At 41.2% G+C, this 13,626-nt stretch overlaps 1 protein-coding gene across 2 annotated transcripts in view; it reads right to left on the bottom strand.

Annotated features, from left to right (window-relative positions):
- The window catches only part of CCDC93 (coiled-coil domain containing 93), a 90,196-nt gene that overhangs the window by 60,056 nt on the left and 16,514 nt on the right, over positions 1–13,626 (bottom strand). For both annotated transcript variants that reach the window (XM_061608967.1, XM_061608968.1), the window contains exons 5-7: positions 11,346–11,444; positions 9,634–9,690; positions 4,286–4,386 (exon numbers count right to left, since the gene is read on the bottom strand). In XM_061608967.1, coding sequence (XP_061464951.1) covers positions 4,286–4,386; positions 9,634–9,690; positions 11,346–11,444 — 257 coding nt within the window. The remainder of the gene's footprint in view (positions 1–4,285; positions 4,387–9,633; positions 9,691–11,345; positions 11,445–13,626) is intronic.

Here is a 13,626-nt window from a genome sequence, read left to right on the forward strand (position 1 = left end):
GCACTTCCCTTCTGCCCTCCAAGGCATTAATCTACCACCCTCCTTAGTTTTATTTGCTTTCTCCATACGTGCCCTTTCCGCTGGAGTTCTAGTTTAAACATCTCCTTCTGTTGCTGCTGTATTTCACCTTCCCACAAGGGAGTAGTGCTGCTATACTCAGGCAAGCAGGTTTTAATGTGCTGCATAATCTATAAAACAGAGCAGACTGAGGAAGGGCTTAGCACATGCTGTGCATGCCAAAAGGTCCCAAATTCAATCCTGGGCATCTCCAGGTAGAGCTGGAAAAAGACCCTAGTCTGAAAACCAAAACAACCATTCCTGGCAGAATGAAAAAGCGTTGAAAAGGGCAACCAAAATTATCAGGGGGATGGCTGTACCAACTCTGCTATGACGAAAGGCTACAACATTTGAGTCTCTGTTTTTAAAACCATGCACGGTATCGTGATAGTAGATCATGGTGTTGCAATAATGGATAGAGAAATGTTTTTCTCCCTCTTCTATAACACTAGACCCCAAGGTTATCCAATGAAGCTAACTGGTGGGAGATTCAGGACAGACTTAATTAAGTACTTCACACTGTACATAAAACTGTGGAATTCACTCCCACATGGTATGGTGATGGACACCAACTTAAAGGGGAATTAGACAAATCAAATCTTTGTTGTTTCTGTTTGCACACTTGCAGCACACACACACAAAGACCAAAAGCAATTGCTAGAATGCTGCGGGGGAGGGAAGAGAGAAAAGTCAAAAGGGACAACTGTTTACTCAATGGGCAGGAGAAGTCAGTGCTGTCCAGGAGTAGCGTTCAGTCTCTACAGCTCATCTGTCTGGTTGGGAACTTGAAGAAGAATCCAAAGACAGATGAGAACTTGCAGCAGAGCCTGGGGTGGCACAACCAAACCAAATCTAGCCCAGCCAAATGCTGCCACAGGTTGATTCCACTTCAGTGCCCATCCAAATGATACCAAGCTGTAAAAGCTGTAGTAGCAGATAGGCTCTACTAGCAGCCGAGCTTGCATGGGGAATCCATTAAGCATTCCTAGCACTGCTGCCTGTGCAGTCCGGTGTGCTATCACTGAATATTTAGTGCAATTGCTTGAGGTTACAGAGTGTTCTTCTTAGTTCCAGATTCTGGCCTTGCTACAAGCAGCTGTTTACTGCATGACAGGCATCTGTGGAAAAGTTGATGTTGGGTTAAAAACAAAAGAAGTTCAAAATCTACTAGTACACTAAATAAACTGGTATTATTCAAGGGCAACCAAACATGGGCATGAGATAAAAACAAGGAATATAAATGCCACTTGCAACTAGATATCCAAAGTGGCCTGGGGGGCCAATGGGGAGCTGAAGGTTCCCCACCACTATTCTAGAGTTTATACCTCATTAATACAATTCTCCTTTTTCAAGACAAACTCCAGAAAAGTAGCCCTATTCCATCTAAAACCAATTGCAGATTGTCCCAGCTGTTCCTAGCATGTTTTCAGACATATCCCAGAGGAAAAATTGGTATAAAGGCAAGGCCACAAGTGAAACAAAAAAGTAACAAGTAACTGGCAATTTGAAAACAGATTTGTTGGGAAGCAATTACCAATCAAGTGAGCAACCAGTTTTGTAAATTGGGCCATTCTCTATCTGAAGTGCCTAAATATTTGCAATTAACAGATTTTGTTCAATATAGTGGAGAATAATAAGCTGCCCAATTCAGTCTTAATGAAGAGCTGGGAGCAACTCAGTAGTTCTCACACAGTGGGTAAGGCCCTTATCGCTGTTTACTTGGAGGGGAATACAAAATCCAAAGGCAGGTAGGACCCTCATTTTCCTAGCAGGCTAGCCGAGTTGAATGGCCTCTTCCAGAGAACCTTCACTGACGGATTTATGGGGATGATTACATCCCCAGTACTCCTCTCATCCCAATCTGATTTGGGAAGAAGGAATCTCAAAAAAAAAAAATACCCAGCAGTTCTTCCTAATGACACCCCCGAGGGTGGCCAGGGAGGTCTGTGATATATTGATCTATTCCTATTCTAAAGTTAGATTAGTAGCCCAGTACACATTTCCTTGCAAACAGCATCTGGGTGCACATAACTGTACACAATAATCTCCATTGGAAAGCCTACAAGCACGTTATTAGTCTTGGGCTAAGGGGAGGGCCCATAAGGCAAGAGAATTTAAGAAAGGAGATCTCCAAGCTCAAGTAGTTTGACAAAATGTTAGCATAACTGGACGCTGGATGAACACCTAGCATTAATATTATGGATGAGGAGGGGGAAGAGTGCCACACTAACAATCTGAATGTGGATGTGCATTCTGCTGAGAATCAAGCTGAATATTTGGATGTGCGCATTCCAATTTGCTTCCAAATATTTATTTATTTATTACATTTATACCCCACCTTTCTTTTCATGATAGAAACCCAAGGTGGCTTACATGTGGTTCCCAGGCAGTCGCCCATTCAGGCAGTGACCATACCAGACCCTGCTTAGCTTCAGCAGGGTACTGGCCTCATGTGCCTTCAGACCATAGCCTGGGACCAAATACACTTTGGCAGGAGCTTCAGAGCGAGGGCAACGTGAGGCTTTTTTCCCCACAGACTCCCCGTCCCTGCAACTGTTTGCATTTAAAAAAGGCAGTCACTGCAAATGTTATTAACAACAGCACTATTAAGTACCAAACATGAAGGCATGTTAATAAGAAAGATACAAATTTAAATTCCAAAACCAACTTAAAGGGAAAAAACACCACTCTTACACAAACGGAAAAATACTCACAAGAAATATTCAGTAAAACCAAGAGGAGGGATAAAGAAACAGATGAAGAATTTGAAAATACGATTTGGTTTGGAAGTCACATTAAGCCATAGGGAGGAGAAGACAATTGGGCCATAGTTTAAAGCATACTGTGGCTCAGCATAATGTGCAAACCACCCGTATGACTACAAGACTGCAGTAGAAAAGCTAGTAAGACAAAAATATTAAGATGTTTTATAACAACTTCTTGACAAGGAACATGATACTACTTTTTCATGCTGTCTCCACAATACCTAGATTATTCCAAAAGACTAGCTATGTTAGTCTATTGCCACAAACCCAAGAGGTCTTTGGCACCAAAATTTGTTGTGGTGTGACTTTTGTTTTCAAGAACTTGATCCAAAGGCAAGATTATTAATTACATTTACATCCCACCTTTCTTCTAAGCTGAAGGTGATACACATGGTTCTCCTCCACCCCACTTTTTCCTCACAACAACCCTGTGAAGTAGGCAAGCAAAGGTATTGTTACTGGTTCAAGAGTATCTAGGGAACTTTATTTTATTTAACAAAATGTATTGACAGCTGAAGAGGTTTTAAACTTGTCTCCCTAGTCTTAATTTGACATTCTAACCACTAAACCACAGTGGCACCAACATCCAACAAACAACCTACTAGCGCATTTGTAAGCATTCGTAGAACTATTTGCTGTTTTACCTGGATTATGTAAACTGATTTGTGAAGGAACAGCTTGGAAGGAAGGATTATGCTTCAATTAAGTAAGGTTACTTCCAGTCTCTAAAATTCTATAGTTACATATGCAGTGCTTGCATAATGTAAATGAAGCCCAATCACTTCATTCATAAACAGATAATATTAACAAAGAAAGTGTGAAAACACACAGGACCTTTAGGGAACTCTTTCCACACTGGACTGACTACTGGTGTGTGCATGCGTTTTATAAATAGCCACTGTGGGGGCCCAACCAGGAACCTAGCATGGAACATAGGGAGCCTTAACCCTTTGCTTCCACTGCAGGCCCAATCTGGATCAGGGCCTCAGCACCTGCAGCTTCCATGGCCAAAGAAGGTTCCACTTAAGCATATTGTATTTAACAACATTTATATACCACTTGAATGTAAAAATGTAAAAAAAGTAGGTTACAATTTTTTAAAAAAATTATCAATAAAACAGTTAAACACAACTAATTAAACAAATGGGACATTTTTTCTCAGTACAATCTGCAGTTGTAGGGGATGGGAAGGTTATAGCCCCCTGCTCCCCACCTGCAGGGTCCCAGATTAGGACCCCTGTGCTTGCTATTTGTAAATACTGAACAAAACAAAAAACACAAACACCGCATTTAAGAGCAGTTACATAACTAATGTGATGTGCAGGTTGGGCCTGTGTGTGCAGCCTAACAGACAGATGCTGCCTGCCATTACTGATCTTCTTGCCAGTCCTTTATATGCTTCCGGGGAACCTCAGGATCCCCCAGATCTTAAAAATCACTGCTCTTTAACATGATTAATATACCTGCCATATTCCAGAAGGGTAGCATGAACTTTAGACTCCTCGTCTACTAACTTTTCTGCTCCTGCTCGCCGTTGATATTTCCTTTGTGGCTTGTAGACCTCCTGAAAGACAACAAAATGAATACAATATCTCAAACTTCAAATGGACAGTAAGCAATCCAATCTCAACTTCCTTCTTCCTCCACAGAAACCTCATACCTTGGGACATTCTCCCGGGGGCGAGTGGCAGATCACAACACGGAGTCAATTTTAACCCAATAACAACCTTCCTTGTTTGGGGTTGTATTCAATGTAGTGTTGATTGCCCAAAGATTTCTCTTTCCACAAAGGAACAATCTCCCACTCTCCTCCCCCAACACACTACCTAATTCTGTTCTGAGGGTTCCTCAACCCTCCAGAGCAGATTTGGGGATGGTTCAGGGCCCGCATGGGAGAAGAAGGAAATACCACTGCGCTAGCGCTAATCTTTGTGCTAGCACAACTTTTTAGTTGGTTACTGATCTAGACTTTCTCACCTTTCATAGTCACGTTCCTGTGTTGTTTAAAACAATATGGCTAATCTAATACACACAAATTTACTCAGCCTAATCTCAGACATATCTACAAGGCATCTTAAACACTGTCAGAAAAAATCCTGGTGTTTTTTTTTAAAATGCATAATCCAACGGATAAGGATTAATTTCGAAACTGTAGTTAATTGTTTGTTAATTCCACTTATAGCCTCTTATAGAATAATTATGCTTAATTACTACCTTCTTCATTATGGCTACTTTAGCCAGTTCATAGGAAAGGAAAATCAGTTGAACATATTTGGGGTGGGGCAATGAAGAACAAGCTTCTAGCATATCATTAACAATCAAACAAAAATAAAAGTGTTACTTAGATTTAAGACAAAATGAATAAATTGGACCCAATGTGCTCAATACTTGGATCCTATGAATTCACTTGAGCTTCAGATTATAGCTTGGGCCATCCCAACTAAAACATCATCATCCTATTCCTTGCAAGTAGTCAAAGGCAGCTGAGGCAGTCTTCCTTGTTATTAACTTCTAATAAGGACACTCATAAGTTGAATCCACCTTATGAGAATTTGGCTTCTGGCTTAAGATCATATGTGCACAAGACAGATCAGGATGCGGCACTTCAGGCCTGGGGGCCAAATGAAGCCTTCTGGGCCTCTCTATTTGGCCCTCAGGACTCTCTCCAGGCCACACCCATTTCCCCTAGACCACACTCCTCACTGGCCCTGCTTCACACCCTCAATTTCTTTTGTCTGGTTGGAATGTGTCCTCGAACTATTATTATTATTACCATTTATTTGTATGCTGCCTTTCCACAGCTGAGCCATGCTCAAGGCGGCTTACAATGTCAAAAAATTACATGATTCATTCTAACCGTTACAAAAATAAAACAAAATATAATCAAACCAGTCATAAGCAATAAACTAATGAAAACATCTCTATAAATATACAATAAAATTAAGCAATCTCCACATACTTCATAATAATGTCTAACAATAAAAATACAAAGCTATACTCCCTAAAACAGCAAAAGTGCACCTCTAAAATTAAATCTTGACCCCCAAAAGAACTCCTTAAAAATATTCCCAGTTCATTCATTCATTCACTGGGGATCTCTCTTGGCCAAGTAAGATTGTCTTCCAAGATAAGGTCTTTAACGGTAGGTCCGTGACAGTGGAGGCCAATTCTGGATCCACACAGCCTCCCACAGTGAGGACATAGGTTTCCAGATGGAAGATGGTCATGATGAGGATTTGTTTGACGTGCCTTCCTCTTAGCTTGTTTGTCCCTTTCACCCTGTACTCGTGCTTCTTCAAAGTCCATAGCACCTTTGATAATGGCCGACCTCCAACTGGGACGCTCGTGGGCCAAGGCTTGCCAGTTCTCGATGCTTATATTACATTTTTTTAGATTAGCTTTGAGAACATCTTTAAACCTCTTTTGCTGTCCACTGATATTCCGTTTTCCATCCTTAAGTTGGGAGTAAAGTAGCTGCTTTGGAAGATGGTGGTCAGGCATTCAAACAACATGGCCAGTCCAGCAAAGTTGATGTTGGAGGATCATTGTTTCAACACTGGTAATCTTTGCTTCTTCCAATACCTACAGACATCCTGAGCAGCAGGTTTGATAATGCCACTTCTTGCCTGGACAATGAAGAGTTTGACTTTTGTGCAGTTGAAATACAGTCTACTGTACAAAGGGACCATTCATTGGTCTACCCACTTTTTGTCTCTAGCCCTGTCCACCATCTACCCAGCCCCCAGTAGGTTTTTCACAAGGAAAATAGATATATTGTTATATGCCTTCAAGTCGACTATGACTTAATAGTACTTTTAAAAACAAACAAACACCAAGTCATTCATCATCCCCATATTCTTACAGCCACCTATTGCTTTCTTATTGCAGGAAAGGCTACTTTGAAATGGTGTACAACAGAACCAGGGGTATAATCAGTTTGAGACAAGCAGTATATACAATACTAGTGCATGATTCAAAGTGGTGGTGGAAAGAACATGCCAAAAAAGTTACTACAAAAAGTTCAAGTATATATATTTTTAAACTACTTCAGTGCAGCCAGCGTTCTTGTATAGTGCTATAAAAAAACCACTCATCACCAATGCCAGACACTCTTTGTCAAAAAGAACTACTGTAAAAAAGCAGTGCCTGAACTCCTTCTGATGACATTCCACATTTCCTTCCAGACACAATGACAAAGGCAGTTTACTCTCTCCGAGATACAATGACAAACGAGATCATTGTTTTCACGACTTGGCTTCTCTACTCTGTTGATTCTGCCTGAGGAAGATATGTCAAGAGCTTTTTACCCTTTTTTTAAAATGTTTTGATCAATGTTGGCAGATTTGCAAGTGGGAAATCTTTTTCAACTATAGTACATCAGTTGAGATGCAATGGAAGCCATTCAAAGTTCTGCATTTCTGAATTCACAGCAGCATGATGTCCAATTTTGTGTGGCGTTTTAAAACTGACATTGCATCAGACAAAGAGAGACAAGAGAAAGAATATATATAGCTAGTATTCAAAAATGAGTACAATAGATATCAAAATATCAAGCTTCTAAGAGTCGCAAGACATATCAAACTAAAATTAATACGGTATTATAATGGAGCAACGCAATCTATAGGAACAGAGCACTCAAATCTTGTCATAGTGAATCTCCTGCTAGTAAGAAAGGAACCAATTTATTGCACAATCCCATACAAGTTTACGCAGAAGCAAAGCTACAATGTTTAAATCAACTGAACGTTTAACCAACTAAAACGGTGCGCTTGATTAATTGGGCAGATTGAAAAAAAATTATTCAAAACAGATGGCACATACCTTCGTAAGACCATAAGAAGCTTATACCAAGTCAGACCATTGGTATTTCTAGCTCAGTATTGTCTATACTTGCAGCAGTTCTTCAACGTTTCATGTATGGGTCTCTCTCTACCTAGAGATGTGTGCTAGACATATACCCTTTACTGAGCTATGCCTATTCAACCTTAAAAGAAGCATTCTCTTTTTCTGCCACGTAAGGGCATGCCTCTGCCTGTTGCGTCAAAATCTGTGTTACCAATATGTGGAAATAATCAAATTGATCAACATTTCTTCCCAACACAGAAATAACGCCCAGTGTCCAGTAGGGCTTATTTCCAAGTAAGGATGCATAGGATTGCAACCCAAGACTGAAATTACAACCACAACAGGCAATGAGTCATACTTAAACTTAGCTGAACTTTTCTCTGACTAAATGGGTTGAATTCAACTAAGTCCTACTCAGAGTAGACCTATAGAAATTAATAAACCTTAGTTAGCCACATTTATTAACTTCAATGGGTCTACTCTGAATAGGACTTGCACTGAGTAGCACCCAACATGTTTAGTTTGAGAGAGCAGATCTCATAAAGAACAGAAGAGACAAACATATTATTTGTTTACTGAGGATGAGAGAAGCAAAATCTCTTCCCAGCAGAAAGTAACATAAGACCTACTGTACTACTGTGTTCATCTCTTAACTGGTATCCCTCTAAATCTTCCATTTGCCCTGGCTATAAGATTGCACAACATTGTTAATTCTTGTCTAGAAGCATTTTTAAACATTACAGAGTGTCACCAACAGTTTAGCAATAACTGCAACCCCATCTAAATGTACATGGCAGCAGAAGGTGGGAGACTCCCAGGTGTTGTCAGCTGAGCTAGACAGGATGCTTTCATTCATTTGGGTAAGTACTTAATAAGGCCCAGAATCTGCTAGTCAGCTGCAGCAAGGACAAAGACCTACAGCTTCTTTCTTTAGAGCACAATGGGACCGAGATATGGCAATGAACAAGCAGCTGTCACCACCATTATTTGAATCCATTACCTAGTCCAGGGGTGAGGGAGTCCAGGGGTGAGGGATTGGATCTGGCTGTCAGGCCGGCCAACTCTGACATAGGGGTGTGGCTACCCACATGTCAATCAACAGATGTCATTATGGCAGGTGATGATTCAAAAGAGCTCCCTCTCATCACCTATCAGCTGATCAGTGCTGAGTGGGAACAGCTTTGATGTTTGTTTGCGCCTGCAAATGGGATTCAAAGGGGCCTGCTCTTGGTGCCCATCAGTTGAGATAGGGAACTCCCTATGCAATGGGAAACTCTCTAGTGTAGCCAATCCCAGCCATGTCTTTACCTGCCCCACACGTGAACACCACTTATGATGTCAGGTCTTGGCTGGGTAGGTGTGGTTTGGGGGGAAATGGCTTCGCGGGCCTAATTAGATGGAGGTTCCCCACTGCTGACCTCGGGGAAGCTAAGCAGGTCCGGATCTGGCCAGTACCTGGATGGGTAACTTCCTGGGAATCACAAGTTTGGTTTCCATGATGGGAAAAAATGGGATACAAATGGAAGGAAATGAAGAAGTCAGGGTAGCAGACAAAAGCAGAACAAAGGCAGAGGACAAACAGGGAGCAAGACAGGTCTGAAGGGCAAGTCAAGGCCAAATTAAACCAAACTCTTTGGTCCCATGATATGCTTTGAAGGCACGTGAGCCTTCCACTTAGCTCCAGGTAAGCAGGTCTGGTTCTGGTCACTGCTTGGCTGGGCAATCTCCTGGGAACCTCATGTATGGCAGTTGAAAAAAAGAGTTACTCTTCTTAGGAAGCAGTAATACAAATATATCATAGATACACATGGTCTATGTATCTTTAAAAGGGAGGGGAAATAAAGAGGGCTAGTTAATTAAAACCAAAATATATACATAATCCAAACAATGATAAATCAAATTCCTATTTATTTGGAGCATTTGGAAAAGTTGTCAGAAAACCCACATCGCTCCATGTCACACTTACAGAGATCTCACTAGCTGCTTTGACAGCCTTTTCTTTTCTTTGCATGAAGTCATCATCCTGCAAAACAATTAAGATAACTGTAAAAACACATGCATGCATACACATACACACGCACACAAGCTTAACCTCAACAGTAACAACAAATATTGGTTAGTCGATACCTCAACTTCTCTAAAGCTGTGATGCTCAAATATACAAAATGCAACCAATGTTGCAGCAGAATACAATTAATCATGGGCCATATATAGACTTCAGAAGGCCTGGCAGAATAAAAACATTTTCAGCTGATGGAGAAAGGTGGCTAATGCAAGTCCTAGCCTAACCTTGAGTCACACAACTAGGGTGCTACCACCAAGAAAGCCTTATCTCAAGTCCTGGTACCAAAATCACCAAATGAAAAGGATTCATTTGGTGATGCCACATCCAGAAAAGCCTCCCTGGCAGAGAGGGACAATAGGGGGACAATATCAGGAGACACACTCCTTCAGATATCTCAGTCTTAATCTGTTTAGGGCTTTACATGGTTATACTAGCATTTTGGATTGGACTCAGTAGCAAATAAACAGTCACTACAGATCTTTAAGACCTGCTGTTATATGGTCTTGTACCACCAGACCAGTCAATACCTGGTCACATTTTGCAAAGGTTCTAATATCCAAACTGACTTCAAGAGCAGCTCAATGTAGAGTGCATTATAATAGTCTAGAATAGAAGTAATTCAGGCACGGATTACTGTGGCCAGATTATCCTTATCCAGGATGAGCTAGCCAGAGCCTGGCACTCTGCACCACAGCAGCTACTTTTAGTCTCCAGCTACAAGGTGAACTCCAGAAATACCCCCTACACAAACCACATTGAGGTTGCAATCCTAAATACTGAACTCAATGACACTTACATCTGAGTAGACATACATAGGATTGTACTGTCACTTGTTGCATTCTACACTTGATAAATGGGGCTCATAGTAAAACACTGGAAGGAATTTGGTCCAACAGGGAGAAAGAATTTCAAAACATCTTCCAGCACTGACATCTTTATCATCACTTTCAATTTTCTGACAAATGATGCAGAGACAGATGCTCACCAGATTACAGACACACCATCAGACACAGGAAGATACATTCATCTTCAATTGCACTTTTTTAAATGAGAGTGATAGTTCCCAGAACACAGGTCTTAAAATTTGAACCATTTTATTTTAATGGGCAAATGTTATATTAAGGCATGCATTATAAACTGGCAACCACCTTTTAATCCTAGATTTTTAAGAATGTGAAACGTGTTGGCATTTGTACAATGTAGGTTTGTGTTATGCACAACAACATGAAAAGTTAAACATATTCAAATATATTTTGAGAAAACAACTTTAAGGAAAAAAGTGACTCATGTTAATACTGGAGAAGAGTATTGCCTCAACGAGCTTTCAATAACAGCTTCTCAGAGTATCCGATGAATGCACTTGGATGCACTGCAAATTCATCTACCTTTGTGATGTACAACTCGGCATTTAATACATAAGGAGTTGCACTGAATTACTCCACTAAAATTTTCTGCTCTAATACCAGCTCATAAAGTTCAGTCCATCAGCTTATGCCCTCAAATCTATGAGCCAAATCAGCTGATGCAGGCTAGCATCAATTCTATCCATTTTAATGACAGTTAAATGAATTGTCTCTAGTTCTGAATTACAAAAAATAGAGCCAAACATTTACCTCTGGTAGGCTGTGTGTTTTTTGAAACTGAGATATAGAATATGAACGGATATAATCTCCCATTTCCTCCCGGGTTTCTATTGCACGTTTCACCAGCCACTGGGTAAAAAAAAAAAGGGGGAAATTATTGGCTTTAATGAAACACAGGAAGGAATTAAGATACCAAAAAGGCAAGAAAAAATAAGGAAAATCAACACTCTATAAACATTTCTCAAGAAAGTGTTACATATATTAGAGTTACTTGTCTTTCATATTTTGAAACATTTAGGCACTGAACCCTCTAGGTTGCACACCTTAAAGTGGTGAGGAGGTTTGAGAGTGTTGAAGAAGCTGAGAGCAATGCTGTCAGGAGTCCAGACCAAGAGGCTAGATTCCTAGCAGGGGCACCCAAGGCAGAATGGTCAAAGCTGAAACACCAGACTAAGATGAATCCAAACTCAGAGGAAGGCAATGGTAAACCACCTCTGAATATCTCTTACCACGAAAACCCTATGAACAGAGTATCCAAAATGCAACACAAGATAGTGCTGGAAGATGAGACCCCCAGGGCGGAAGGCACTCACCGAGCTACTGGGAAAGAACAAAGGGCAAGTACGAGTAGAACTGTGACTAATTATGCAGCTGGGTCACAGATGCGAAAGGAGAGTCCAGAGTTGTACAACGCACAAAATAGGAACATGGAATGTGAGAAGCATGAACCAGGCAAAAATTAGATATTGTCAAGCAAGAAATGGAACGTATCAACATTACAATACTTGGCTTGAGTGAATTAAAAAGGACGGGAATGGGACATTTTCAATCAGGCAACTACAAAATATTTTATACAGGAAATGAGAAATCAACAAGAAACGGGGTTGCTTCAATAGTGAAAAGTGATGTAGCAAAAGCACATTGGAGCTACAACACAAGGTCTGAGTGAGTGCTATCAATGAGATTAAATGGGAAACCTATTATAACCATCATCAAGTCTATGCTCCAACAGCAAACGCAGAAGAGGAATTGGAGAGATTTTACGCAGAAGTACAGGAAGAAATTGATCACACACCAAAACAAGATGTGCTGATAATCATGGGAGACTGGAATGCAAAAGTAGGGAACAAAGAAGAACTAGGAATTGTGGGGAAATGGGGCTTAGGAGACAGAAATGAAGCAGGAGGAAGACTTATTGAATTCTGTGAAGCCAATAATTTGTTTCTTGCAGACACATTTTTCAAGCAACCGAAAAGAAGACTGTACACGTGGACATCACCAAATGGTCAATATAGGAATTAAATTGATTATATAATTGGTAGCAGAAGATGGAGAAGTTCCATACTTTCTGCAAAAACAAAACCAGGAGTAGACTGCAGTACAGATCATGAACTGGTCGTATCGAAAATCAGAGTAAAGCTAAAGAAGAAGAACAAAGCAATCATAATGCCAAAATACAATTTAAATAATATCCCGGAAAAATATAAAGATCAAATAAGGAACAGATTTGAGGCTTTAAACTTAGTTGACAGAGAACCAGAAGAACTATGGAATGCAGTCAGAGACATTATCTACCTGTGTGAGTTTCTGCAAGACCTGCTCCCTGCATTTCTGGCTGATTTCCACCTGGCCTGGAAGGGCGGGGCCCTGTCTCTCTCCAGCTACAAAAGCAGCAACTGCTGAAGAGGCCAGAGACCATCTACCTGTGTGAGTTTCTGCAAGACCTGCTCCCTGCATTTCTGGCTGATTTCCACCTGGCCTGGAAGGGCGGGGCCCTGTCTCTCTCCAGCTACAAAAGCAGCAACTGCTGAAGGGGCCAGAGACCATCTACCTGTGTGAGTTTCTGCAAGACCTGCTCCCTGCATTTCTGGCTGATTTCCACCTGGCCTGGAAAGGCGGGGCCCTGTCTCTCTCCAGCTACAAAAGCAGCAACTGCTGAAGGGGCCAGAGACCATCTACCTGTGTGAGTTTCTGCAAGACCTGCTCCCTGCATTTCTGGCTGATTTCCACCTGGCCTGGAAGGGCGGGGCCCTGTCTCTCTCCAGCTACAAAAGCAGCAACTGCTGAAGGGGCCAGAGACCATCTACCTGTGTGAGTTTCTGCAAGACCTGCTCCCTGCATTTCTGGCTGATTTCCACCTGGCCTCGAAGGGTGGGGCCCTGTCTCTCTCCAGCTGCAAAAGCAGCAGCTGCTGAAGGGGCCAGAGACCGTGTGTGTGTATGTGTGCGTGAACCTGCTGCTCGGGATGTCTATAGACTACTGGGGTTTTGTTTAGTATTATATGTTATATTTTACTCTATGTTATATTTTA

Source organism: Rhineura floridana, chromosome 2 (assembly GCF_030035675.1).
Source record: "Rhineura floridana isolate rRhiFlo1 chromosome 2, rRhiFlo1.hap2, whole genome shotgun sequence".
Classification (NCBI taxonomy): Eukaryota; Metazoa; Chordata; class Lepidosauria; order Squamata; family Rhineuridae; genus Rhineura; species Rhineura floridana.